General features: G+C 39.1%; 2 protein-coding genes across 5 annotated transcripts; one reads left to right on the forward strand and one right to left on the reverse strand.

Annotated features, from left to right (window-relative positions):
* Positions 1–3,816: 3,816 nt before the first annotated feature.
* LOC146455891 (uncharacterized) lies at positions 3,817–23,476 on the forward strand. 2 transcript variants are annotated; one of them, XM_085093717.1, is made up of 7 exons: positions 3,817–7,192; positions 17,042–17,190; positions 18,185–18,307; positions 19,188–19,286; positions 19,500–19,586; positions 20,304–20,672; positions 21,137–23,476. In XM_085093717.1, the coding sequence occupies exons 1-7, from the start codon at positions 6,697–6,699 to the stop codon at positions 21,320–21,322; spliced, it is 1,509 nt and encodes a 502-aa protein (XP_084949843.1). In that variant the 5' UTR covers positions 3,817–6,696; the 3' UTR covers positions 21,323–23,476. The 2 variants fall into 2 exon arrangements, with proteins under 2 accessions (XP_084949843.1, XP_084949844.1); XM_085093718.1 differs by lacking the exon at positions 3,817–7,192 and adding an exon at positions 13,377–15,041.
* Positions 21,653–27,259, reverse strand: LOC146455892 (uncharacterized). 3 transcript variants are annotated; one of them, XM_085093729.1, is made up of 4 exons: positions 26,762–27,259; positions 24,379–24,479; positions 23,714–23,796; positions 21,653–23,645 (listed from the first exon to the last, which is right to left on the reverse strand). In XM_085093729.1, exons 1-4 carry the CDS (start codon positions 27,120–27,122, stop codon positions 23,621–23,623), a joined length of 570 nt encoding a protein of 189 aa, XP_084949855.1. In that variant the 5' UTR covers positions 27,123–27,259; the 3' UTR covers positions 21,653–23,620. The 3 variants fall into 3 exon arrangements, with proteins under 3 accessions (XP_084949855.1, XP_084949854.1, XP_084949856.1); XM_085093728.1 differs by having other exon boundaries at positions 21,653–22,609; positions 26,762–27,254; XM_085093730.1 differs by lacking the exons at positions 21,653–23,645; positions 23,714–23,796 and adding exons at positions 23,818–24,107; positions 24,185–24,253.
* Positions 27,260–27,267: the final 8 nt, after the last annotated feature.

Here is a 27,267-nt window from a genome sequence, read left to right on the forward strand (position 1 = left end):
GATATAAAATCGCGTAAGAAAACAAAATAAAAATAATGCGGGCAAGTAAAATGAGAGCCATAAGCTCGTTGAAAAATATTACTGCTCCGGTTCTTATGCGTCTGCCGAGATAACATGAAATGGTAAAGATCCAAATTGAGATCACCGCAACCTGAATATTTCGTTTTATGACGACGTAAGGGTGGTGCCTCGTAAATTTGATCGCAATAAGTCTCTCGCAAGTCACTAACATTAGGTGAAGCGACGAACAAACAGCCAGAGGGCGTAAAGAAGAATTGTAGAAATCTCGAACTGAATCGTTGTCAGACCTACCAATCTAGCGGAATGCTGTCCACAGGACAAACGATGGTTGCACCGCAAGACCAGTTAATGCGTCTGTTGCTGCCAAACAGGCCAGCAAGATGTTGGTTTTGCTCTGGAGGGTTCGTCTCCTTTTCACGGCCATTATCACCAGCAAGTTAAGCAGAACAGTAAGAGGACAAGTGATGCTGTTAATGATGATCGTGGCAATGTAACTTACATGATCTGGAATTATCCGAGAGAAAGGATCGTTCAAAAAACTCTTCGTGCTGGAGTTTGAGGAGAAGTTTGATTCGGAGACTGAGTCGTTCATCTTTGCAGTTCGGTAACAAAAGCTTTTTAAAGTTCAGCAAGCTAGCTGAAATGTTTTTATATTGTCTCTTAATTAACGCACAAATGTTTCCGTTGCGCTTTTTCCCATGCAGTGTATTGGCATCACTTGCCGATTGAATCGTGTCGATGGCTTTTGTACTTTGCTCAACGTCATGCATTTAATAAAATTTACTGAACAATAATTTCGTTAATCGATTTCCGCCAACTCGACCACTCAGTTGTCGGTGCCAAAATTCATTTTATTCTTTTTTATGTTACCATAAAAATATAAATTAAAAAGAAGCAATCAAACAATGAAAAACTGGTAACAAAGAAAGAAAAATACTTTTAATGAGACTTTTCAAACGCAAATTTGGTAATAAAATATAACACTGATACGGTGTGTCATTGGCCCGGGGTCAGTGGAGAAGAAGAAGAATCTACAGTGCATTTCCCAGCACTCATAATATTATGGGTGACAAATTACTGCTTAATTATAATTTTAGCGCGAAATCTCAACGTTAATTTATAATTTCTGTGAAATTACAAAATTGCTAAATGACAACGTTTCCTAGATTTCAGTGTCAAGTCAAAACCCCACGATTATGAGTGTAATTTGAAACTCATGATGGGGTAGCACTAATCTGCGGAACTGAAGACCGCGGAACCGCGGAACCTGCGGAACCCGCGGAACCTAGAGAAATAACTAGTTTTTTTTTTTTGCAACTTACATACCAGGTATAAGGTTACAGCTGATTTCATTGCTGTGTATAGACCCGGATTTTTTTTTTACATGATTCGACCAAGAGAAGATACGTCAGTATGATTCGACATGATTCGACCAAGAGGTTACCAAGCTCATCGATGAACTCGCAAAATCATGAAGGTTCTGCACGAAGACTTGAGGTGGCGGGTGATTTATCACCAATAATTTGTACGGGGGCTCGATAAAGGAAACAGCCAATGTTCTTTTTACGAGTACCGCATTTGCTTTAAAAATCCGTAGATTGTATCGGCAACGTGGCGAGGTGAACCGAAAGAGAAGAAAAGGACGGCAATAACGTAACATTTGTCGTGGTATAATCAGACATAAACAACAGTATGTTGCCCTCAAGAGTTCATTTCTCTGTTTGGCAATCACCCTCAGCTGAAGTTCAGAAAAGCAAAACAATAAGCTTGGGACGTTTGACAACCAGCCATTTTATATACCAGCATATACTAGAAGAGATGGAGTTTTGAGGGTAATAATTTATGTATACTCTGGTGTAACTGCAAACTTTGTTCGACTTCAAACAAAGTAAAAATAATGAGTCAGACTTGCCTTTTTGTACGTAAAACCAAGGCTCAGAATCGATCGACACATTGTTGCAATGCTAAGCCGGGTCCCTGTAACGGCATGAAACCGGTCTTGGTATTCATCTATATAGAGTTCCGGCTTGCTCCTTATCATCGCCTCTAAAACTTTGTTTTCTCTATCTGTTCCAATACCAGCCAAAGAAACGTTTATGCTAGCATATATTATCAAGCGCAAATAAAAGGTATTTTTGAATTGAAAATCTCGATTTTCACTGCACGTGATAATTTGCTCACTTGCACGTATCGCTGATTGAATTCAATTGTCAGGTGCGCGATTTCAAATGTTTCATAAAAAATACTGCTTCGTCTAAATAATGCGCAATTTTTTAGATAACCTGTCTTGGAAATCAACTTTTTATCCGTCAGTGGATAAGACTGTCAATTTCCTCGTGCTGTTGCCTTGAAATGTTCTCAGAATTCAAAATAATTTCAACGGCTTTTCTTTGATTGACGTCCACCAAAACGCAACTTTATCGGAGTCTTTTGAAGGCGATAGGTCGCGTGTTAAGGCTGGTTTCCATATGATCGCGGATCGCAGATCGCAGATCGCAATAAGGTCTGCGATCGTCTGCGATCATGTGGAAACATACTTCTGCGATCGTCTGCGATCGTCTGTGATCATGATCGCAGGATCGCAGACGATCGCAGAAGATAGAACATAAAGGCTGGTCTCCATATGATCGCGGATCGCAGATCGCAGACCTTATTGCGATCTGCGATCTGCGATCTGCGATCCGCGATCATATGGAAACCAGCCTTTATTGGTAACCGCTGTAAAAGGTAATCAAATGGTAAACTCGCGAACTAGTAGAAAATACTTTCACTTTCGTTTTGTCAAAAGTCTAATAATTTCCCGAGCCTTTGACAAAAGGAAAGTTCCTAATTTCACTCGTCACCATTTGATCAACCATGCATCGGTTTGCGAATTCTTACCGGAAGTCGCTTTAGTTTCAGTTGTGTACATGCGCATAACGTCATGCATTTTCCGGGAAAAAGCAGCATGCCAGGTGTACGTGCCACTTCCAACGAACAATTTACGTGTCGCTGAAGGCTGCTCTCTTGAAAGCAGTCGAAAGAGTACTTTTAAGGATCAAATATGGCAATTCTATTGCTCAAATACGAGTCAGAGTTGAGCTTGAAGCTGAAAGTAATATAATGGCTTTTGAAGAGAGGTTGGTTTTTTGCGTTCAACTTTGACTCCTTCGCATCGTGTGACATGCAACAATGGTTTCCTTTCATTCCGGGTTGCATTGCAACGCTCCGGTTTGGTCTTTTCATAACGTTATGTGCTGAACTCTTTCTGTTTCATGGCAATGAAGTTTTCTGGAGTCGACAAGACCAAGACTGTGACTAAGAATTTTATTTACTTTTCTGTGGAAGCGTCGACAAGATTGCATTTGAACAGCGCACATGGTCGACGTCGCGTCCACAGGGGCGGTGAATCGGTGATCTATGATTGAGATCATGGCATCGTGCCTGTGAGCAAGATTATTTCCCTCAAAGACTAGAAGGTTTAAAACATGAACGACTGCCCTCATTAATACATAAAGAAAGCTTTACGCTCGGGACAAGAGGAAACAAGCTGAAGAGGAGATACGAGACGCTGATGGAAACTTGTTCGATGTATAATGCTTATATATAACGAGAGGCGGTCTGGCCTGGCGAAATACTCGAGCCTCGCCGCTCGTTTCCGATGTGTGAATTTCAGCACGGTAGTGAACCAAGTTCTTCATCCCGCTACACTAACTCCTCGCCTATTTGTTGGTAGTTAATATTATATACGTGGAGTTTTCTGTTCCTCTGACCTTTTGAGGTGAGTAGCATACTTTTGAAATGATCTTTTGTGCTCGCATACTACCACGAATACTGTAATCTGATTGGCTACCAAGCTGTTATTGTTCCCTTTCTCACTTCTGTCAATCTCGTACCCAGAGTCCTCATGCCCTTTGGCCAGCGGTTGGTCGCCAGGAGAGACTCTGGGAAACTAGAATTTTGTTTAAATGTTTTGGTTGGCTGCTCCGTTACGGCTAGCATTGTTTTACCGCAGAAATCCCGCGGTAACAAAATTCCAGTTTCCCAGAGTCTCTCTTGGCGACTACCCGCTGACCAAAGAGCCTGAGGACTCTGGGTACGAGATTGTACTTCTGTGGTAGGCAGTAGCAAGGGGTGTTTGACACGCGCTGTTTTAAAAACATGAAGAAATATCAGGATTTATTCAAAACAATTGGATAATTCGCTCTCGTTTACTATGCGTGATATTTGATTTCACCCGAAGTTGAAAAAAAAAAAAAAACAAACAAAAAAAACGAAACAAAAAGCAAAAAAAACATGAAGGACTCAGCCACAAATAGTCGTATTTTGGTGGCAAGGCCGAGACACAACGAGACTTCAAATAAATAGGTATATTATAGCTACTTCGGGCAACCCTCTGGCGCGTTTTAGACGCAAAACAATTGAAACTTGCGACAGCGTACCCTTGCATTGGATGCGGTTGGACGCACCTCAACCACAGAAAAGTGGACGCAAGTTAGACACAGGTTGTGGTAACACTGAATATTTTAAAAGGCTGTTTTTTATGTGAATGCTAATGACTGGCCACGATAGTTGCTGTTATAGAAACTTAACGACCCCCGGTCAGCGATATGGAAACATGGCTATACGCATGTCTGCAGTGTATTCGATCACACGGTCGTTGAATCGACGCCAACCTCGTCCCCAGGGTCTCTGGGAGGCCCTGGGAGCGAGGTTGAATTGCAACATGCCAGGTTTCAGTCGTGCGATCGTGAACGGATCAGTACGATAACTCTGCTATGCCAGAGTCGTGATCGCCTATTTTGGTTAGCCAAACTCGCAACTTTACTTAGTTAAAATCTGAAGTAGCATTTACATTGAAGGCTCACGAGGGATCTCGTTAAACACAATTTGAGCCACAGTTTTAAGGAATTATTCAAATGTTGCATTCTTCATTAATAAACGAAAACACTATCTTTCTCGTTATATTTGCCCGTTCGTGAAGAAAACACGCAAGCTGATCTCAGGGTCCCTATGGTTTCACAAAGTAAAACAGGAAAGTGCTTTTGTGTTTTCACCAAGAAGCGCAAACAGTTTGTAATTTATCATGGCGTGGAGCCAGTGACGTTCCTGTAATTTTGATTTGTAGATTACTCGTTACAAGCCTGTTTAACCACTATATCAATATAACTGGGGCTTTTTCACGAACGCGTGAGATACCAAAACCACCATGCCTCACTGACGTGAAAATACGATCAAACACGCACTGATTGATTGCGTTGTTATTGTGGGCGTGCCGTGAAGTCAGTCCACAGTTTTTTGCACGCACCGTTGTTAGGTTCAAAGGGGTTTCGTTAAAAGGTCGGGCGACTGCTCAATCGAGAAGCAGCAACATTAAGCAAGCATTTGAAACGCATTTTGTTCTTTCCAGTTAAGGAGGACCAGCATAAATTAAATCATCTTTTGTCTTGTAAGCCATATTATGAGAGACCTTTTTGACGTGGAGGAAATTGTTATGTGTAATCATGATGACTCAAATGGAAGTGGCGCGACAGAGTTATACCGTTTCCTGTGGTGAACAAGGTACTTCTATAACGCATACCGAGGCAACTGAGCAGTATTTTTCTGTGATGCTGTTTCTGATGTTGCGCAAGCTGGTAGCTCCAACTTTTGAGGCCTGTAGTTTTTTCTTGGGGTACTTTTTGGATCATATTTTTACCCTTGAAGCCCTAATAGTTATCAGCATTAAATTTCTCCTTGTAATATCAATTCTTATTCAATTTCTGAGGTCATGAGAATTAAGGATGTGATCACTAAAGTGAATTTTCTTGATATTCTATTAACTTCCCCACGGTTCTTTTATAAGAAAAGTATGGTGACAAGATAGGAGAATTTGTTCTTTAATATTAAGGGTTGAAGGGTTAATGCTGAATAAAAGGAACTGAGAACAGCAAAATTTCACGAGGAAATTAAACGTTCTTTGAAATGGTCAACAAACAGCAGACTACACTTAAAAAGAAAAGAAAGAAAAATGAAAACAAAAAAAAAAAAAAAAAGAGAGAGAGAGCGTAACAACCCCTCAAGTCATGACAATTAAGGATATGAATACCCAAGGTGTATTTTCTTGATGTTGAAATAAAAAGAAGACTACACTTAAAAAAAGAAAAAAAGGGAGCGTAACAATGGCAAGATGTCGATTTTGTCGAAACGTAAGATCAAGGTTACTTTGTGAAATTTTTGCGGCTTTAACCTTTTGAGCATCCTTATTCAATGGCAACAGGAACAAAAGACCATCCCAAAACAAATTGCCTAAGCCAGCACACGAATTTCTCGTGATAAATCATCGTTCCCACTCGCTATTGTGAGCGTGAATACTTATGAATATATTTGTATAGTTTACCCTTATTTGGATGCTTCGTGATAATGACCTACCCTCGCACCGGTTAGTGTCTTTTGTTACGCCCTATAACGTTTTAACAATATGCAATCACAGCAAAACAAGATAAACGATGGAATCAGCCAATAGAATACGTCATGTTTGTGTTAATGCGTAAATGAATAGCTTTCCGCTTGTTAGATTTGCATACTTGTTCATTCATTCGTGAAATAAATAATTTGCCATAATACAAATAGCTGTTGCGCTGACTACAGTCTTTGTGCAATCGAAGAGAAGATAGCAAGTTATTTTGTTCGATCCAGTGCTGTTTTAAGTTTGAAATGGCACAGAATGGTAGACCTCCCAATCGTGCGTACAGCCCATACGCTGTGGACAGCTTAGAAGATTTATCCAAAGAGCAGAGCTCTTTTAGCGGGGGCTACCAGAATGGCGCTTACTCAAACTTAGGACTTCGGCAAAGCCGGGAAAACATTCCAAGAAACCTCAGCACATTTAAAGGAAGCTACCAGAGTCCATCGTATGAAAATTCCGAAGCTGCACACCAATATGAAGACCCTTCTCACTTGACGATTCCTCCGCCAAGCACTGGACCTCGAAGAAAACGCAACGAGATGTATGAACCCACCGAAATTCGACAGACTGAGAAAGAAGCAGAAAGCGATGATTTTAGTGAATACACCTTTGGGGACTCGTGGCTGAGCCGACTGATATTATTTCTGATCTTGATGATCTCTCTTGTCTCGCTGCTTCTCGTGGTGATGATAGTTCTCGGCAAGCTGGGACCAAGCTGCTCCGCTTGCAGTGAAGAGCAACAAGGTATGATACTTTCCAATTGTCACTCCAAAGTTTACTTAACGCTTTTTTTTCGTTATTTGACCTTTAGGTACAATGTAACGCTTGTCCAAGAGTCTGATTTTAGCGAGTTTCTTTGTTGATTGGGTCAGTTTTGTACATGCATGTTGAAATGTTAGGTATATTGCATCGGAATGTAGCGGGGTAATATTGTTCTTAATTAGAGATAATTGTGTCGACAACAATCACCTTACTGTGATTCATAGTACTTTATGATTCTAAAACGAGGGATTTAATAGAACAAACGATACACAGAAAGTGCAAGTATACTTTCTGTCCTGAGAGTGCGACTGTTTTTCTGCCCAAGGTGCATTCACTGTGTTAAAGCGAAAGTTATTTAAAAATAACTTTCGCTTACGTAAGGGGCCGGTTCATGATCACGAGTTGTTTTTAACAAGAAACAAAAAACAAAAGGGAAAAAACCAGATTGTTCCGCTTTCCCGTGTACGGCGCATGGCTTTTCAGTTTTAATCACACCAGACGTGTTAAAACCCAAATTCCTTTGTCAGTTAAGGTTGTTTGTCCCCAAGCTTTGCTTGCCCATGGATGCAGTGCTTTTATTTTCCAGTTGATTGTCTAACGTGGCTACGTGCCATGGCAGATTTCTCAGTAATCCTTGATGAACTTGCCGGTTTTTTGTTCACCCCACAAAGCCAATGTTCATGATTTTTAATCCTTGTTCTGCAAGATTCAAAACTCTCGCTTGTTAGCCTTTTTTTTGTTATTTTTTTTTTCACTTCACTGATGGAATTTTAAAATCACGTACGTGCCTTTTAGCAATAATTGTCTAACTTTGGTTCAGCTGTTAATCTGTTCGCGTGTTGGAAGGTTTATTAAATTAAATTAAATTTAATTTAGCCCTTTTGGAAATTTCATTTAGCCCTTTATGGAAACATCACGAGAAATTACTCAGCAGTCTTGGTAATTGTGTGTTACGCGTTCTATGGTTTCTGCAAAATTAACACACACTAACTATGATTTAGCAGAAAATGAATGGGACAGAATTGCCGCTTCTTTCTTAACCCTGCGGTTTGCTGACATAAGATACGAGCATAAAAAATATCGCGTTAGTCAGAAAGTATCTTCATTGGTCAGAACTTAGTTGACTGAAATAGAATGCTGTCAGTATATACGTTGTCTATTGGGTCCATCCACTGGCGTTATAAAGGAAAATTACTTTGTCTATGGACGTATTTTTAGCCGTTTACTCGTAGGCTTCTTGATAAACGGAGGATTTCAGTCATATTCCCCAGCTGGCCTGCTTAGTTTGACCTTGTTCAGTATCTCTATTCCACAAGAAAGTGTGCTTTTAGTTTTTATTAAATTTGCTTCCGAATAAAAATTTATAGCCTTCGACAAAGCTCTTGTTCGTGAATTTTTCACTCTCAAAGACGATTGTAATGCAGTGCATACAATTGTAAGCTCCACAGTAACATCAGGTTTGTTGTAACACCACGATGATCCTTGCTTCGTTCTGGTTCTTCTGAAAACACGTACAACCGATCACAACCCTGCTGAATAATTATTTGGATTATGTTTGTTTTACACCGTTTAACTTCTGCGCGGAAGAAACTTTAGCATCCCACGCAGGCGTTTTTAGGGGACTCATATTTAACTTTGGCCAAGGCTAAGCCTCCATTGTTTACAAAAGCTTTTGCTCGATTTGAGTTGATATCATTGTCTTTAAGCCCATATCTATGTAGGGTTTATTAGTCCTTAAGCCTGTTAATTGTACCGACACGCCTCCAGATCACGTGCATTCGAAGATCAGGTTTAGACATACTAAGCGCAGTAGTTTTGCTAATATAAATTTTCATTTTAAAAACTGCAACAAGGCCAAGGCGTTCGTTAATTATTGTGGCAAGTCCCTAGTTTCAGGTTAGAGTAGATAGGCACTGAAATAAAAGTAGCATATAAAAATTGTACTGTCGCAACACGTGAAAGGTTCTATAGACAGACGTTCGTATGGTAGTTAACTAATTTTAATGCCATTTTGAAAGGAAGTTATAAGAAAGAAAAAGAACCCATACAGTGTCCTATTTTAATAGTACACTGTATAATAAATCGGTGTTTCGCAACATTTAAAAATGTTGCGAAACACCGATTTATTAAGCATTCAAAGTAAACAGATTAAAGTAAGGGTTTAGGGTTGCTAGAAACTCATTTATCGGTTTAATTTTCTCTCATTTCGTAGCTACAAGTGAACAGTTATATTTTTTGCCATTTCCGCTTAGTTACCAGCATAAGCTCCTGGTCTCAGCTAAACGACCATAGGACTAGAGTGTTAACTTATGCCCCATTCACACTAAGGCTTAAACACGTTTAAAAGCTGTTTAGTTAAACACAGTTTAAAATTATTTCCTTCGTAAAAGCTCAGTACAGATTTAGCACAAATGAAAGCATAAGTTAGAGTTTTCTTGAATCCTATTTCAAAGCCAATGGTTCAGCTTTCTGTTACCAATTTTCATTTCATTTAACCTGGTTTAATTAAAGATGTTTTGTTGGTGTGAATGCGGCCTTAGAAAAAATTCTTCTTTGTCTGTGACTTTCGCCTTTTTGTCTCAGTTCTCCATAAAACGATTTATCGCACATTTAAGTTATTTTAATACTGAAGCGAAAAGTGTGAACGAGAGCACTTAAAATTCAAATTTTCTAATTTTATGCAAGATATCATTTCTTGTACTTAATTCCTTCTTGTTGTGACAATTCATTCTGAGACGCCAACAGTGTCAAGTACTCAGTGTGACCTCTAGTCCACTGATCGTAAAGGGCAATAACCTTCACGTTTCTACAGCTTCATCTGGTGGCCTTCTTATAGATAAGATCTTGGTCCGAATTTGTGTTTACGGGGTGTGGTTGTGTAAGCTCTACTGTATTCTACGTGGAAACTTCATTTGCAAATGAATTGCTATTTAAAATGTTTACTTATGAAACATCAATTAATCGTTCCTCTTTCATACAAATTGCCACCGCCAATCGAATTTATGAGTGACAACAAATCTGAGAACTGATCGCATGATCCCATTTGTCACGTGCACGTATGTGTGTGACCAATTGCAAGCCGACCGATTACGGAGCTGTCTGACCTCCCCATTAGGCCACAAGGCCGGAGATCGATATAGCATGTCTCTCTAGAAAGACAAACTAGGCAGGTACCTTAGAAAAAAAGGAAAAATAGAAAATTGGAACATGTAGGCGGCAAAATGAAGTAAATTGATTTGATGCTGTTTATTCGTCGACACTGTACGCCATGGTAGGAAAAAAATAAACAAATAGACAACGACCTGGGAAATCTCGAGAAAGCCACGAGGCCATTTCGTCAGTGACATGAACAACCTGCCAGCCTGCCATTCCGCAGGCCGGGCAAGTGAAAACGGAGTGGCCAGGAGAAGCTCATATAAATTGAGTTCTCAACTATGTTGTAGTAATCATAGATTTCCATTCATTCGAGAAACAAGCACTGATACTGACGAATAATTTGCGTTACTGGTCTGACAATAGACTTGTTTTATTCGAGGACGAGCCATTGTAGAAACTTTCTTTTGTGACATTCGTTACTTAACGAATTTTGAAAATGGAGCTTAACGATCGGCCTCAAAATCGAGCTTACAGTCCTTACACAGTTGACAGCCCTGAAGTCGGTTCGAGAAACTCAAACGCTTTACCAAGGAGCTATCTTAACCTTGCCTATGAGAATTCAGGAGTTGCACAAAGCCATGAAAAAGACGAGGTGACAAACCGAAGTACTTTCAAGGAGGGCGATGTGCCTCGTTCTTTGTACGAAAATTCAAAGCTTGAGCATCAGTATGAAGACCCATTTAACCTGGTGATTTGTAAGAGTGCATGGAGTTCAGAAAGTTCTGGGCCCAAGAGAAAAGACAACGGGTTATACCAGTCCACCGAACTCAAGAAGCAAGGGACAGTTCGAGAGTCAACGAGCACCGGTGACTGTGGTGTTGAAATGAGTAGAAATTCGTGGATAAGTCGTTTGATCTTGTTCCTGATTTTGATGGTATCGTTGACCTCGCTTGTTCTCGTTATGTTGATTATAATCGGAAAGTTGGGACCAAGCTGTTGCAGTGGGACACAAGGTGAGGTCTTTACGAAATTGTATCGCCGAAAAAAAAGTTCGCCCAGGTTTTTGGTAGCAATACGAACAGTAACATTTAGAACTGGGCGTTTTTTGAGAATGATGTTTTAATCAGTAAATGACACAGGCACACTCGGAAAAAAATCCGAGTCCTATCAGGAGTCGAACCTAAGACCTTCCGATTACTAGTTCGGATGTTCTACTACTGAGCTACAGGAGACTCGTGGGAGCTAAGGCCATTAAACTAGGTCAGTTCATGGGACAAACATCCTGTTTGTTTTTGACTGTCACAAAATAGCTCGAACTTAACATTTATTAACTGAATCGACTAACTAGTTCAGTTTACAGAAACTTTGAATAAGTCAATTTGATTAGATATGTAGTTTGCACATGAAACCAGACTCTTTAAGTTGTGGAAAAAATGTCTGAATTTGTGTGAAAAAATCTTCAGAAGATACATTCAATTTGACCTTTTTGGTTTGTTAGCGTGTATCACTGTCAGAAGATCACCTGTTTCGTGGACCACGAGAAAGTCCCATGCATGTGGCGAATCCGCGAGAACGAACCGGTCAACAGCGCCAGGAGGCGACGCAGCGCGCGCGAGGGGCCCACGCATGCAAGCCCTTTGCTCGCCAGGTACTTTCGTGCGTTTTTGCCCTTTGCATGGGAATTGCTTGGCATGATCGTACCAATTAAGAGAAGAAGTTAATCAGGCTATACGTGCTCAAATAAGCATAACTGCTAAATTTATTGTTTGATCTTCAGTGTTAACATAAAAACAATATGACCCAGTTATTGCTTCCCTATTTTTCCCACAATATCATTCGTTTGACAAAACTTACTTAGTGCAAAACGAAAACAAATTTGCTAATACTTCGACGTTTCCAAGTTCTCAGTTTGATTTTCATCGAGGTCAATTTCTTTGTAACAAGTTCCCAGTGAGTTGGTTATAAAAACAGTCAGCCCAAAATGTCATTTCAATATTTAGCACTTTCAGTGGTAAATTTCGTGACGGTTGAGCTCCCGTGACAGTCACTTGATAAGTACACGTGACGGTTATGACCGTGACGAATCCGTGACAGGTTTCAACCAAAGTTTTCCTTTACTTATCCAGCATGTGTTACTGATCTTGACTACGGTTTTTAACTGAGAATACCATTTTTCATTTAGTTTTTTACTCTGACCAAATCAAATTCTACTTTTCGACCATCTTGGCCCAAGATATTTCATTTTTACGTACAGTATTTTGTATGCGTACAGGCCCGCGTGCCTTACACACTTGTCGTAGGTGAGTTTCCGAGAGAAGTGAGGGACCTTGCTAATCCCGAAAACGAAAAAGAATAAAACTGGGTGTCGTTAGAGTCTCAAGCTACTCCGGTTTTTTTTTAGTTATAAATGTCGTGACAGGCAAAAACTTAGATGTATAGCTGAATGGTTAAGTATTTTTGATAATAGTATTTTGACAACAACAACAACAACACCAACAACAAACTTTATTAACCCCCATAGTTTACAGGTCTTTACAAAAAGCATTTACTATGTAAAACAGAAATAATAGGGGTATTGGCTACCTGAAATAACCTTAGCGTTAAAAATGTCAGGGAGCCAGTTAAGAGAAAAGATATTTTATATGTTGAGGTCGGGCACACAAACAAACATAGACACACATTCAAAGATTTGATGATATTTAAAACTAAATCATGCTTAATGTCACGACATCAATTTACTTCGACCATGTTGATATCTAGTTCGACCAGATTTTATTTCTTTTGAAAGCTTGAGAAACGATCTTTCGTCAGCTGTAATCTTTCTGGTTGGCTTTATGCATACAGCTGTTACAAACTGAATGAGATCAACACGTGTCAAAAGCGGTAACTAAAGTAAACTTTATTTAGCCAGGAATCTTTAAAGCAGTGGAGATTTGGTTTATCTGTTCAATAACCATTTTTAAGAGCGTACGATGGACTGGATGGAGTTCATGGCCTTTTTAGATTTTTTTCTCTTCTCCAACATCAATATTTTGAAAAATATACAATTAAAACATGTGATTCTCGCGGTTCAGGTGACTCCTTTTGAATCACCAGTTGGCAAATCGTATTCGATTTTATCAGTCACTTAAATACAAAAGAACTTTTTTTTTTGGATGCTGAAAATCGGCAAGAATCTGTTTCTGTTTTGTGTGCAACTATACAGGTTTTGAAGAAAAGTTTAATTTCACATGCGTTTGTTACCCAGCAACTTCAGAAAGCGTACGTGCATTGAATCTCGATCAACTCTACGCAAGACAAAGCACGGGTTTGTGGGAGTTAATATATGCTGATATATGCTGTTCTGTTTCGCGTCCACATAATCGTTGCGAATGCTAATTTGGACGAGCACTCAGTCTTATTTGACAGTTGTTAGACTTTAGTTTCTTCTTCCGCTTTCGCGCGTGCAGTTTCTCAACTTCTTTTATTGTATTTTGACAGGCAATGATCTTGTTTCCTAACTGTTTCGAGTCTAAGGATTCAAGAGTGAAAGCTAGTCGCTTCTAGCCTCAAGTCTGTGAATAAAATCCTAAGGTGTTGTCATTCAAATGGAAGATACTGAGCAGGATTTTCCGTCGCGTTTGATATAAAATTTCTTTGCAATCGGTGACTTTATTTTTTTTTCTTTTTTATCAGCTTTGATTTTTTGATCGGCGCCTTACATTGTGTTCGTAGAACTGATGAATGTGCTGAAAGGCATAGCACACCTTAACTTTGTTTATCTTTTTCGCATGACCGCTTCTCTTTCCGGCGATTCGATCTTCTCTCTTAGTATTCCGTATTGAATCAATTCTGGTGATTTTCTCGTCTGCTTAAACGAAGAAAAGAATCGTTGAAAGCGATATCACCATTTGATCTTGTGCCCACGATAGCGTTGTTGCTGTTACAAAACAAAACAAATTTCGAGTCCTTTCTAGAGACATTCCACCTGCTGACGTACAAAGCCGAGACCTTTTGTATCTACAAATTCCGCTCATGTCTCCCGCGAGAGAATCATTCATTAGATTCCAACCAATCAGCGGCCAGTGTTTTGGCGGGTAGGCCCCGTCAGCAAATCAACTCATTGAGAGATTTCACGCATTTCTTATTCATGTATTGGCAATGAGCTTAGTGGGTGTTGTATTATTTGGTTGATATCCTGCCTGTTTAGTTGAAAACTTGAAGCCTTCACGTGGTTTAAGAATTGAGAGTAGTTTTGGATCAGAAAAATACTCTAAAATCTGACAGATAACGATGCCAAGTTTCGGGCAATATCCCCAACGGGACTTCAGTCCTGTGGACATTTGCGATGTGCGTTTCGAATCACCGCGTTCGTCGCACTCACGTTTGTTGGCAAAACCGCCTCGTGAGAGCGATGAAGAAAAAGGACATCAGTACGAGGATCCTTCGACTCTTAGCGATCAAGTTCGGGTTCTTCATGGGGGAGAAAAAAGACCGCGAAAACGCTACAATGACATGTACGAACCTCATATACCATTGAAAGAGATAAACGTCAGAAGGGCTAGAGAGGCATCGGTCTGCTCCGATCTGTCGGACACATACACAAGGGAATCGTGTTTAAATCGATGTATTTTATTTTTCGTTCTTCTCACGTCGGTCACTGCTCTGATTTTGGTGATACTGTTGATGCTGGGTAAAGTTGGGCCAGTTGTCGATAAGTGTTCCTGTGCGAATACGGAACAAGGAAAGTCGATCGGTGAGTAAGGATATTGAATGAAGCACGCGGTCTTAGTCTTCAAAGATATGTTAGAATTTTAAATGTGAAAATCGTTAATTATTTTTTGTTTTCATTTCGTCGTTAAAAAGTTTGGGTTTTAAAAGGCATCATTCACGTGTTCGATCACACCACTGTGGTCTGACTGTTTAATTATAAATGCGAAATTCGACGTTATTGTAGATTACATGTAAACCCCTCCGGGTAACCATAGGAATACATGAAACGATCAGTCGCTCCGGAAGAATGTTGCATATTCTGGCTGAATTGTGTTTAATGACATCGCGTTAAGGCATAGTTGAGCACTTGAGGATCTCTGTTTGAAAACATGTTTCCTACAAATACACCAAAAATGCGACAAGTGACCCCTTTGGAAAGATCGCTAAAAATGTTGAACTATATTCTAGTATATACAAAGGCGTGACGAGATGCGCAAATATTTAATATATTGCTGTTTCCCTTGAAATAAAGTAGTTTGCGGCGAAAACGGCTTGAAAAGACATAAGATTAACAGAAACGAAAGTAAAGTTTTTTAAAGTTATTCTTTTTCGAATTATCATGTTTGACCCATTCAGACCACGCAAATCGTGCGTCTTTAAAAAGTAGCCATGACGAGATGAGCAAATATTTAATTGTTGTTTCCCTCGAAATAGAGCAGTTTGGGGCGAAAACGGGTTGGAAAAACATAAGATTTAAACAAACGAAAGTGAAGTTTTTAAAGTTATTTCTTTTTCGAATTATCATGTTGTTTGACCCAACCAGAGCACGCAAATCGTGGTTCTCGTTTAAGGTTGTTTAATATCGTTTCCCTTGATATCAGACCATCGCGTTAGTTTTGAATTGAGAAGGCATTAGCTACAGTCAAGCTTCACTGCGTTTTCGACAATTTTTGTCTCCAGTAAGACTAATTTTAATACACGCATTATTTTTCAGTAATCAAGAAAGTTGGCGTTTATATGGCTGCAAGCCTTGCAAATAACCCAGTTTCACAAATGTTTCATTTCGCAGTTTCTATTTTAGGATTTAAGAGTGTTTCTTACGCTGCATATCTACGCGGAAACTAAAGAGTTAAAAATATGTAAAGTTACGTGAATTCCTGGCAATGGGGTCGCTTTATCGGGGTTTATTTTAAAATCCAAAAAAAAAGTTATTTCCTCCGGTACTGGAGGTAAATTACCTCCACTTGAGGCATTTTAGGATTATAGTCTTGTCAACCCAGAATTGGGGTTACATCAGTTTAGTAGTCAAAACGAGCCCCCCCAAAAACCTATTTTGGGAGTTAAATATAATAATTAAGCATTACTGTGTGTGTCATCGTGCGTGGCAAGTGCAGTGGAGGAGGTGAGGGGAGGGGTGTGAAGAATGGGAGCCAAAAGACATTTAACAACAGATTTATATTTGATGAAATTAAGAACAACTAGAAGTCTTTGGGCGGACCCGGGCCAAGGCAAGGTGCGTGCTCTTTGAAGCTCACTATTTGGAGTTATCCCCCCCCCCCCGGGGATTCTTCTCAGAACTACTATTACCCGAGCGACCACGTACACCGGACATTGCGACTGCTTGTTCCTTAACCACGGTGAAATGTAAAAAGCTAGCAAAGTCAATTAAAGATAAGGTGTTTGCTTTTACTTTGAGATGTTCAATGCTGGTAAGCTTTTTTGGTGACTGCGAGTTTACTAAATCGTTTTATGATTTACTTGCAAAGTTTCAAGTTTTTTTTAAAAGTGAAGTACGTGACCCATTCAATCAGTCTTCGTATACTTCACTTGTAAATGTCTTGACACTTTTTTAATAAATCATAAAATGATTTAATTAGTAAACTCACAAACCTTCTCAGCTTTGAGTTGTCAAAGTAAAACTGTCTTTAACGAACTTTTCTTATCGTTAACGTTTGACGGTGGCTAAGCTTGGTCGAAACCATTTACGTTGTACATGCACATCAGTATTTCATTGTTTTTCTAAGTGTTGGTTTCTCTCTACAGCCGCAACTCCCAGAGGAGCGCAACTCGGTGGCTCTGATAGTACAGAAGGACCAAGGAATTTTGTTGCCCCATCCCCTCCTGATGTCTCTTCAATTGAAAACATGATCAGTGAACTGAAAAGAAACATTTCATTGATCAAAACATTCATGGTACGTGACGAATTTACATAGCGTATCTCTTCAACAAGAAGCTCCGCTACAAAAGGACAAGTTGCTTCTTCCTCAGACATCTTTACCTTTTGCTGATGTGAGATGCAAATTAGACACCGTTCAGTCGTGGCAAGTCATAACTCAAACTTCCTTTGAAAAAGTGTGCCTCGAAATTTCATAATATCACCACAGCGATATAAGAGATCGGTTGCTAAATCGGTTAAAAGAGATTATTCCGAAAAAGGAGCCAATTTTGTCAATAAGGATCGTAGACAAAGGAGCTTGTTTTTTGTCATTTTTTTACGCTCTGGTGGTTGATTGACAACTGAAGTTGACTGGGATGGCTAGGCCAGGCTACTTTTATGTTCTCCAAGAAGGCCCTTTCTATTCTGTATCTGGAGCCTTTCTTGATGAAAAGATCCCCCCAAATTATCCTATACACATTGTAATTCTTCACCTGGCTATAGACAAAATTTTCTATGTGTCTGATTGGTTTAACTTTTATTGAGGCAATCAGTGGGGGCATCGGGTGAAATAAGCGTCGAGGCTCTGCTTCTTGGGCTAATATGTTATTGTGTTCGGCAAACGTCAGATTGTTCTGACGAATGTTTTGAAATCCCGGACTCTGTGTAAACAAATTTCCAGTGGGGAATACCTATTCATAATCATCATAGTAATCATGTAAATTGAACACTTTTTATTTCGCTTAACTTTCCGCAGACTTACTGATTAGGTATCGTAACAGTTAGTATAAGTTTCCATATATAAAATACGTCGTAACCAACGATTGAACCATTGACCATTGAACCATGCTCTTTAGCTTATTAATCTGGCTAGTTATTTCGAGAGTCATTAAGTTTTATACTACTTTTTGCCTTAAATATAACAGTTGAAGGCCATAAAACGGAATTTTTACGTTGGAAATGTTTTAGAGATACATGCATGATTTCAACAGCTTTGATGATTTCTAAGGCAAGATTTTCATATTTTACAGAACACACTAAGGCAAGACATTCAAGGTACCAAAGGTGATTTGAACGACGCGAATAGAAACATTAATGGCACCAAAGATCAACTTTCACAGATTGAAAGTGGCGCACAAAATTCCATTAGGATGGTAAGTCTTTTTTTTCTCTACTTCAATGTAATTGATTTATTTTTTGTCGGAAGGTGGAAAAGAGACTTAATAGACCATTTCCGAGGTGCTTTAAGCCTCATTATCAAAGCGAGGCTAAGTACAAAGTTTTAATTATAAACATTACCTTTAATGCATAAGCAAAAATCTAATTTTCAAATGGGAAGCTTTGCACTTAGCCTCAGTTTCATAACGAGGTTCAGAGCAATTCGAAAATGGCTTATTGAGTACATTATACACCGTGATATACTGTTTTCTTAACGAAGGGCAATTTTTTTTATGGACCGAATTGAAACGCAAAGAAAATTTTAAACTTAATTAGTAAATGTTGTTGCCATCAATCTGGGGCGGAACAATTTTAATACATGAATGCCAAGGTAAACAAAGTCACAATGCGACTTTAATAATAATAATAATAATAATAATAATAATAATAATAATAATAATAATAATAATAATAAAATAATAAAGACTTTATTAACAGCATTTCCACTAAGTGGCTCTTCATTTGTTAATATCTAACTAAAATTAATTACAACTAAGACAAACTTAAGAAAAACGGTGTTAAAATAAATAACAAAATATGTGTTCCAAAAGCTAAATGAAAATCAATCACGGTCTGGACCTGGCTTTATCTTGTAGCAATTTCTTCGTCTTTTTACTTTAGTAGCGGTCATTACCCCTTGATCGATCAAAACAAAAACAGCCAAAAACAACAAAATTAAAATTGAGCCCGGGTGTTAGGAGCTACTAATCGTCTCACTTTATCATTAACTAAAGGTGAACAAACTAAAGTTTTGAAATGCTAAAAGAAGATATGGACACCATATTTACTCACCGCCTTACCGTTTGTGTATAACAGATTCAGAATATCAGTCAGAAGCTCGATGCATCCGTGAATGCGATAAATGTGAGTTTCTTGCAAGAGCTGGATACAGTGAGAACAAGTTTTGACTCAAAGGTAAGCGTGGGACTGCACTCTTATAACGTCTAGTACTTTCCAAGCAGGTTGCTTTATACTGAGTTTTGTAAGGGCACGAAAACATTTAAAACGTGCAATTATATAGCGTGATCAGAGATGAAACAGCTCCATCTCATTCAGCGCTTTTTCTGAACCTACCTGTCGTATTTAGCACATATACACTTACAGATGCTTTATGTCATTTTTTCACAGTTGAACAACACCGCTCAAAACTTGCTGGATGCTGATAGTTCGTTGCAAACTCTTCTCAACACAATAAACAGTTCTTTGAGCTCCCAGGTAAATAACGACTTATTGAACAGTTTGTTGCTTCTTTTCGTATCACTTTCAACGTAGATATAATTAAAGTCAACTTTCTTCAACTCGAAGTAATGGATTAGTAATCAGGACTAACATCAAACTCCACCCTCCTTATCCAGCTTCAAGCAGATAGTACATAATGTGTTATAATCTAATTTTTTTGGTTGTGTGTTATTATTTTTCTGCTTCAACTTTTGTACTCGCAAGAGTACAAAGAGAGTTAACCTTGCTGACCTAGAGCCCATTTTACAGTCTGCGGTATCTGTTGTGACCTGGCCTTTAGGTGGAAGCGAGGCTGCAGTTGACTTTGTTTAGATACAAACCTAGCGACGCGACGAACCAAAGAACGTCTGTGTGAGAGTCCAATGCAAACATAATTGATTTTCATTTAAATTGTTCTAATGATCTCTAGTTTTTATCAAGGGAAAATCAACGGTAGCCTCACTGTTAATCAAAGCCAGGTCGCTTAGCACGCAACTGTAAAATGGACTTTTGGTAGCAGTTGCAAAAGCACCATGTTTCAAGTTAGGTATTGATCGTTACTTCTCCTTGTAGACTACAGAAACTGCAATAGAATGTTTCAGATAGTTGAATTCACTTAAACCTATCATTTTAAAGGATTATGCGGGTTTGGTTTCGTGGTCAATAGAATGAAAATAATTGTTTCTAATATTCCTTGCATCATATCTCCTCCAGGTGCAAAGTATAAGTAAGTTGCGAGGCCCCACAGGACCATCAGGCTTTAATGGATCCCAGGGTGACTCGGGTCAACAGGGACCCACAGGGCAAAAGGGCGAACCAGGTCAAGTAGGCAGCAATGGAGGTCCTGGTTCCAAAGGAGATCCTGGGATTAATGGTACTGATGGTGTTGCTGGACAGCAGGGTAACACAGGACCTAAGGGTAATAAAGGAGAACCCGGAACTCCAGGGCAACAGGGACTGCAAGGGCCCCCAGGACCACAAGGTCCTCAAGGAGCTGGCAACTTCAGTCAGTGTATGTACAAGACGAAAACAGCCTTAGGAACTCGCGGTGGAGAAGTCGTCGTGGATGAGACTCAAGGAGCGGTAAGTCAATTATGGCTTACATGTAGTGTTCAGCTACTACTAACTAGCATTCGGCAAAGAAATGTTCTGTTTGTTGACTGCGGTCTGCAACCATTTTACCACAAGAAACATTTTCTTCGCGGAGATTGGGAGATATAAAGACTTTGATAAACGTCAATTAAAAATCGTCTTTATTAATTTGTGGAATCGAGTTGTATGGTGTCAGATGTTCAATCCAGATCAAAATCACTTTTTAACACCTGAGGTTAGCTTATGCCCAAGCTTTGTTCAGGAATTCGAAGGCCATGGTTTTGTTAGTATTTGCAGTTCATTCCTGGATTCATTTTGTGGGGAGCCAGTTTCCATTTTTTTACATTAGAGGAGAGGTCTAAAAGTAACATATTACGTATTTATCAGAATTTTTAGTTTATTTTAGAGTAGACCTGTGCTAATGAGGGAATTTTGTTTTCTATCTTGCCTTCCAGAATCAGAAATTTCTTGGTGTTACTTGCTCCACACCCAATGCTGCAGAATATAACTTAGTTGTAGTGCTACCAGGAAACGGCGATATAATTTTTAACTGTAAATGTAGAGGAGAATCCTCTCTGTTTTTACAGTCTGGCAGCACAGAGTGCAGAATTCATTACTGGGAGTGCCCACTGACAACTTAAGCTGCATTATCTGACTTGTATTTATCAACTGAAAAGCATCTAATTGCCTCTTAGAGTAGCTTTTATTTGAATCGACAGGTTTTTACTTAAGAACCAGTAACATCCTTTGAGACAAATTATCGATAAAACGTTTGTGTTATTTTATTTCATAGTTCTAAAATAGATTAAGAAAGGAATCTTGCCTTATGTTTGCTGCTCCTTTTATGGAAAACCAGTCAAAACTTCGGAAAACTATAGCTTCGCTTGCGTTGGTCCAATTTTCCCTGTCACAATCCCCATTTTTTTTGGTCTCTCCGGTCGACTAAGAAATAAACCTTGTTTAGTTTTACGACTATTTCAATACGTTTTATACAAGAGGTTGGAAATATAGCTTTTATATGGAGTTAGCTCTTTTCCCTGTCACAATCACTGTGCTTCCTTTTCTCTTTCTCTGGTAGAAAAGAAAAGAAAAGAAAAATACACGATTGAGCAGTGCTTCACTTAAACGTTTTATTAGTGTAGTGACCAATAACTGAGGCAAGAGAATGGATGTCTTATAACAGTATCGTTACTTTTTTTTACATCATATGTCCAAAATCCCTTCATTTGTTTTCACATGTAAAATAATGCTCCTCGTCGTGATTTCACCTTTATCAATTTTAATTCACGTACTGTCTATACTTCAAAAACGTTATAGAAGGAAACTCAAACCTCTTCAAAGTTGACACGACCAAGGAGAGAGATAAGTTTTTGCAGTTTCATAGTGGTGTCTTTCAGAAATGAAGTTAATGCGATTTTTGTTGTCTTTATCATGGCCGTCTCCCTGGCAAGAGGGTAGACGGTATTTTACATGTATATTAAATGTGTTTAATTGCCTTTTTATTATAATTTTTTATCACAACCGAGGTTAAATTAGGAGCATCTTCATTTTATGAAACAAAATACCATATATTTATTATGCTTACTTACAGTAAGTTCATCGTCTTCAAGCCTACTAAACACAGTGTGTTTCAAATGTTTTTATTTTAAGAACGGCATTTCGATCATAACATTATATTGGTACGTTTTTGTGGTATAAATCCTTTCTCGCTAAAATTTACACAGTGCAAACAGTTGAGCATCTTATATTCTCGCTTACGCATGCGTGTTGAATTTTTCCATCTTCTTTGGTTGTATTGGACAAAGACCATATATACACATAAAGGCTTGGTAGCCGTTCCTTCAGTTTTCCTTGGATCTAACTTTCTTGGATGCGATGGTCAGTGACCCTCATTCTTTTTCTTAAGTGGATCAGTTCCGCTATACGTCCTGCAAAAATGAAAAAAAAAAAGTGTTTTGGATGTTCGACATCTACCTATAGGCCGTGGTCAGACAATTTCTCGCGAACGTCTTACGAAGAATAATTCTCAAAAATTAACTACGAAGAGCAGAATTGATGCCAGCTTTGAGAAATCCGTGAATAGCCCACTTTGAAAATGAGTGATGGCCCGGGTCGAGAGTAACTGCCCAAGTGATTGTGGGATTGTTTGGGGGACGATAATAATAGGCAACGTCCCCCAAACCTTCCCACAATCGCTTGGACATCTACTCTCGACCCAGACCATCACTCTTTTTCAAAGTGGGCTGTACAATCAGCGATTGTTGAAGTCGTTTCTCACTAACTGGCATTAACAACATTTTTTTTACAAAACCTCCCGAGAAAAACAAAATGCTGAGCGGTAATTTCTTTTGACGGCCTATCAATTAAATTTATTTTAAAAATTACTTTTATTACAATGTAATTTAATTATTCATATACAAGAAGTTATGACTTCATTGAACATTGTTATGGCCTGTGCTATATGCACTGGTAATTCATGGTACAAAAGATTGAATTGTAGTTTCGTTGTTTAACAAACATCTCTCTTAAAGGGAAATATAACTTTTAGATCAAATTGTTATTCAAGTAGTAATTCGTCACGCTACCTTTTAGTAGCAGACCATGTATATATTGTTGTAAATAATGAAAACTCGTCAGTAAATTACTTGCAGTGGTAGTTACTTGTAAATTTTAGTCCATATTTAGTGTAATAATATGTAAGGCAATCGAGCCGTATGTATAAACTAATTGTAGAGGTACACATCCACTGATGTGGAAAAATAAAGAAACTAAAAGTTTATTAGTCAATGAAGTGATTCAGTGGTAGTATTGATTTGAGGGGTGGTAATCAAACTGCGACGTCTGCGGAAGTGAGAGCGGCCAGAACAGCAATCCAGTCTCTTTCTCCAGTAAGCGCCTAAGCTCCCATTAGTTTCTGAATCGTATCGCTTGGACATTTGTCAGGCTTTAAAGGAAACCTCCGCTCTATTCGTTTAAAAAGGACCAAGCGACAGTGCAGCCCAGAATGAAGGGATAACATTCAAATTGGTTACCTTGAGTCTCCTGAATTGTGTTTCTTTGCTTCGAGCTTTCTAAGAGAAGAACGAACAAAATTGATCTGCATGTCCTTCTCCGCCTGAAAATGCAAATCAAGTGGGGGTCTACATAACTGAATAACTTTGTAGACCAATATTGATGCGATATTGGCGTTCCCAGCACTCAGCAGATAAGCTCAGATAATGGTTTGTACCCAAGTGCGGATCGACCTTAGGCAATTTTCTTTACGATCGCGACGCATCTCCCTTTGAAGGTGTACAAATAAAGGGTACGGCATACCATGATCCAACAAACGTTTCTATGCGTTACAAGAGATAACCCTAGTTCTTCGTTGTTTAGCTAGCGCAGTACCCCACCTCTGTTCTAGGTCCAAGCTCCATGTAGTTCTTACTCGCTTGAAGGGCCTTGAACTCGATTTCATTAACATCACTTACTCTCACATTCGTGCTATGGGAGCTCACGATCACGCAGCAATTTCCCGGACAATAACGATAACAGGCGCGCAAACATCACTAGTTGAGGGTTACGGTTAAATGCTTGTTTGAAAACAAAAAAAGAAATACGCGTCATTAAATTGATGTATTTTTCTTGCAGATTAAATTCGAACTTTTACAATTACTTGGCAACTCCCAAAATGTAAAAGCGTGAAGGATGTCCTTACCAAACTCTGCCGCAGGTTTTTCACATTCTCTTCAAGGGCCTTTAATCTCGCTAAGGCTTCGCTGTCTGCAGCAGCAGATCTCTGAAGCTTTTCAGAAGAAGCTAAAAAGAAAAAAAAATAGTTTACTCATCTATTTCTGCAGTCTGTTATGCAAGGTCCATTAGATAACATCCATGGAATACCCTATGAATGTTAAGGTGGATATGTTCCGCTGGGCCAAGATCAGCTGTATTTTGTAACACTAGCGATTGGAAGAGTGGATGTCTAGTAACAGGCTTGTTTTGGACCAGAGCAAGACTAAGGCGATGCTCTTGGGAACTAGGCACAAACTAGAGATCACTTCAGACTTTGCTATTCATCTGCAGGGAAAGCTGTAACTGCCTGATTGAGCCTATTTTTTGGCTATACGGATTTATACACTAAACATTGCAAAACTCGCGCTTTGATTGGCGTAGCAGATTAGAGTACAGGCGCACAAATCACGTCATTGAGTGGTGTGACCGGCGCACGTGATCGAAGAATAAAGTCCAGCCAGAGTGACTTGTCAACAAAGTTTTGCAAACTGTTTTAAAGTCCGTGGATGAAATCTTAAAGTGTGGCCATTCTACTCAAAATATCGATCAGTACTTTAATTAATTTTTCATATGGCGCTGTTTATTACACAGCCCAAAGTGGTTCTAACTTTTGAGTCTGTGGACTGATAAGCAAGAATGATCTCAGGTTGTAATATATAAATACGGAAGTTAAAAAGAGGAACATAAATTAATTAACTGCTTAGCAACATTGACGTAAGTCGGTCGGTATTCATGAATAAAAGGATTATCGGTTTTGAAAATGACTAATCCCGCTAAAATGATAAAATGACAATGATTAACTTAAGAACGGGACAAAAGTCTCGGTAATTAGCTTCCCCTGTATCTCTCCCTAGCTCGAGCTCTCCGTTAACCCTTTGACCCCTGAAGACGCCTATAGGCGCGCTTTCATATATAGTGTACATTTTGCTCCAAAAGAAGGGGCCAAAGGCACTTTCTAGGCCCCAGGCCTCCTCTACTATTGCAAGAAACAACGTGATTCAAAATGGCGTCTATTTTAGCTAGATGTTTTTAGTTTTCAGGGGAAAATTTTCAATTTTTTTCGAAGCATTGTTTACAGATGTCATCTGGTGATTTAACATTGGCATCCTTCTACTCAGACATGGAGGAAATTCATCGAATTGTGATGGAAAGACCCGACATTAGCAATGTTTTGTAGGAGTACAGTTTCGAGTACGAAACCGCCGATTATTCTTGCCCAGAAGAGACCGAAAATGTGAATATTGTCGAAGCATCAAGAGAACGGCATCTCATGCACGTGCAAATCGTGATGGACAAACATTAAGATGGAAACCAGTTCGGCAACAATGCTGTAGAAATGAAGGGAAGACTCTAAACCTGAATCGAAGCGGTTTGGATTTTTTATACAATACGGAATAACCACAATTTTCAGGCCCCAACCATGGATCAACTCATGCCTTTGAGGTCGATATCAGTCCGACTATATTTTTTGACAAGCTGTTTTCAGGTGAAGTGTGATCCAAGAATGAAAACGATTGCTGATTGTTGTAGCTTATATAGTATTCAAGTGATATACTGATAGTTGGACATCAGTAGCTTGCATGGAGGGTAATAAACTTGGACCCATGACAGCAAATGTGATTTTTTTTTCTTTTCTGGCGGACATTTTGAATGACTAACCAGACTAGTTAATAATTAACAACATATTGTTTACATTTTCAAAATGCTCATCTGATCTACTTTCTAGAAATATATGGTTATGTATGGTTTGGATGAAAACTTAAGCTTTTATTAGCCCTTTCCTCTGTCCATGTCAATTTTTAGCAAAACTTAGTAAAAAATTCAGGGGTCAAAGGGTTAATAGATCTTATAAGCAAATACATGCATGCGAGCAGAAGTTACCAACTATACATGTGTTAGGTTAAAGCCGCGATTTGCAAGCATTTGAAAGCGCCCGTGGCGTTCACTTAAGTAATGTTCGTAAAAGCTACTGCAAGACGATGAGAATAAGCTGTAACGAACATGCACAGCTGAGTATGTTCGTGAATGTAATAACAATGTATGGAAACAGTCGTATTCCTTCTCCGAGTTGTGCTTCTATATGCTCCATTGATTTCTAGTAACAAGCAGCTTGGAAGAACGAGGGCGTTTGTGCTTCATAACAGTTATCAGTTGTCCCGAAGGTCCTTAAAAAATGCATAGCACATGGCATGCTGTTTCTGCCATTTGTTCTATGTCTACTCTCCCTAGGTTAAATGATTGAAACAAACTACTTCAAGGCAGAGTGGGAAACGTGTTCTGTACTATAACATTAACTGAATCTTGTGTACCGTGTTGGTGTTTTGTCAATCCTGTTTCGCCCGATCCTCCGAAGCAAGTGTTTCCAAATAACATCAGCAAAGTCATCACAATCGCTATCACTGACGCTAAGAACGCGATGACCATCAACGTAAAAAGCAGACGATCAACAAGAATGTCAGTCGTAGGCAACGCTTCACCTACGCCTTCTCTTCCGGGGGTCGCCGCGTTGTTCGATGTTTTGTCCACCGCTTTATCTTCGATTTCACTATCATTCTGACGGGCAGTCTTTTTCGCCTTTCTTTTAATCAACTTTGTGGCACAATCCTCTTCATTGTTGTTATTGGGGCGTTGCAATTTATCGATTTCTTGGTGTGTCTTAGCCACTGACATTATCTCTTCTTCACGCGTTGTTGTCTAAACGTTTCAAATGTCGACAAAATCAGACACCGTTTAATGAATGCAAAGTCATGCCACCCAGCTCAGACACCTCACAACCTGACGCCAGCAACTAATTTGAAGATCAGTACCACCGGAA

The sequence above is a fragment of the Pavona decussata genome, unplaced genomic scaffold, assembly GCF_977016875.1.
Source record: "Pavona decussata unplaced genomic scaffold, jaPavDecu1.1 SCAFFOLD_266, whole genome shotgun sequence".
NCBI lineage: Eukaryota > Metazoa > Cnidaria > Anthozoa > Scleractinia > Agariciidae > Pavona > Pavona decussata.

Bases quoted from the DNA above. Each gene is read 5' to 3' on its own strand.
- LOC146455891 (XM_085093717.1), top strand. From the start codon at position 6,697: ATGGCACAGAATGGTAGACCTCCCAATCGTGCGTACAGCCCATACGCT. The intron at 7,193-17,041 runs GTATGATACTTT...TTCTCTCTACAG, and splicing joins TTGCAGTGAAGAGCAACAAG to CCGCAACTCCCAGAGGAGCG. The intron at 20,673-21,136 runs GTAAGTCAATTA...CTTGCCTTCCAG, and splicing joins TGGATGAGACTCAAGGAGCG to AATCAGAAATTTCTTGGTGT.
- LOC146455892 (XM_085093728.1), bottom strand. From the start codon at position 27,122: ATGTCAGTGGCTAAGACACACCAAGAAATCGATAAATTGCAACGCCCC. The intron at 24,480-26,761 runs GTACACAAGATT...TTTTCTTTTTAG, and splicing joins ATTGACAAAACACCAACACG to CTTCTTCTGAAAAGCTTCAG. The intron at 23,797-24,378 runs GTAAGGACATCC...TTGCATTTTCAG, and splicing joins AAAACCTGCGGCAGAGTTTG to GCGGAGAAGGACATGCAGAT.